Genomic DNA, 1549 nt, shown 5'->3' with positions numbered 1-1549 from the left:
CCTTCTCATCCTTAAAGTTCGCGTTCGTCGCTCATATGACAATTGATTCCTTTGTTTCTTAAGATTCTTCTAACCAGCTTAAGTACCACATTTGAGCTCCAGTGATTCGGTTATTCTGCTGGTTCAGTATGACCAAAGCATTTCCATAGGTAATTGTAGATTAGCACACTGAGCTTCCTTAATCGAATGATCTTAGAATATACTTGCTCGGCCAGTCCCTGGTACAAACCCATAGCCAGTGCTATCAGAGTCAGCTACGTGTAATGGTAACTTAAGATGCTATCTATCGCAGATGGAAGCTATCTTTATCAATGTAAAAACAATTCATAAATTACTTTAAACTAATTCAAACTATTAATTAATTAATCAAATATTATTCTTCAGAAAATTTTAGACTCCTTAACGCATGATCTACCCATGATGGTTCAGTATGATCCGTTTAGTTCTTGAATCCTTTTCCCTTTAATAAAGAAAAATTAAAACTATAAGTTGCTACCTGTATTGAGTCCGTGAGGACGAATTGCTACGTGATTGTGCATTACTAAATGCAACCCGACAGTTGGGTATATAAGAGGGGAAAAGGTTGTACAAGACAATTCATCAAAATGAAGTGTCTGGTAATCGTAGCTGTAGCTGTTCTCCTCCAGGCCTCCTTGGGTAATGATAATTTTTAAGCTACAGAGAGAAATATTTTATTCATCTATGCTGCCTAAATACATCAGGTTGCTATCTCTCACAACATACTTATCAATCCGTAATCGGATATATGTAAATTACACATACATGGTATAATGAGATGTAAAGAGATATAATAATAAGATATAATAAACAATTTCTTTTTCCCTACAGTCTCCTTTTACAATCAATTTCGGTCTATGCACCAAATACAAATGTTTTAATTCATTCCTTTTGTTCTTTCTCATTTCTGCTCCTCCAATTTCACAATTTTTTAATTCACCCGATCAACAAATTCGCTCTCCGGAATTCACCCTCCTAGATCCCCTTCAGTGACCCGTTAAACAAATTCAATATTAGACGGCAATGTGAAATCAGAGCATCATTCATAGTCACAGCAGTAGATGAGTTAATATAAAAATAAGTATAAAAATATAAATAGAGCTCTTAAACAAAATTTTACAGGCTTTTTTTTAAGTTAATACATCTATAGCTATATACCAATGCTCCTTATATGCCTCGCGATCTGTGGGGTCCCTCAAACTCCTGTGATGTTCATCCTTCTTTCTTGAATTGTTTTTCAAAGTAATTATTCTTAGGGTCAGAAATTAGGATATTTATTTTTTATTTTAAATTTGGTTAATAATTGATTCTAAACCTCATCATTCCTTCGGGGTCGCTTTGGAGTGGTTTCACGTTAGACGTAATGTAAAATAGTTTCTAAAATAATTATTTAAAGTTATTTAAAATCCTTAATTTAAACTCATCTTAGAGCGTTTAGAATTTGAACCTGTTAATGCTTAATTAACACTTTTTGTTAATTCCTAAAAAATAATGTACAATAAAAATTCATTTTTACTCTTTTGAAATTTAA

At 32.7% G+C, this 1549-nt stretch overlaps 1 protein-coding gene across 1 annotated transcript in view; it reads left to right on the top strand.

Annotated features, from left to right (window-relative positions):
* Window positions 1–524: 524 nt before the first annotated feature.
* LOC106679481 (glycine, alanine and asparagine-rich protein) overlaps window positions 525–1549 on the top strand; it is a 1676-nt gene continuing 651 nt past the window's right edge. Inside the window, exon 1 of the mRNA XM_014418671.2 lies at window positions 525–657. Within this exon, the coding sequence (XP_014274157.2) occupies window positions 546–657 (112 nt within the window). The 5' untranslated portion in view covers window positions 525–545. The remainder of the gene's footprint in view (window positions 658–1549) is intronic.

This window comes from Halyomorpha halys, unplaced genomic scaffold (assembly GCF_000696795.3).
Source record: "Halyomorpha halys isolate HHAL.00 unplaced genomic scaffold, Hhal_1.1 Scaffold207.1, whole genome shotgun sequence".
Lineage (NCBI taxonomy): Eukaryota > Metazoa > Arthropoda > Insecta > Hemiptera > Pentatomidae > Halyomorpha > Halyomorpha halys.
This window is presented reverse-complemented; position numbering and strand designations above follow the sequence as displayed.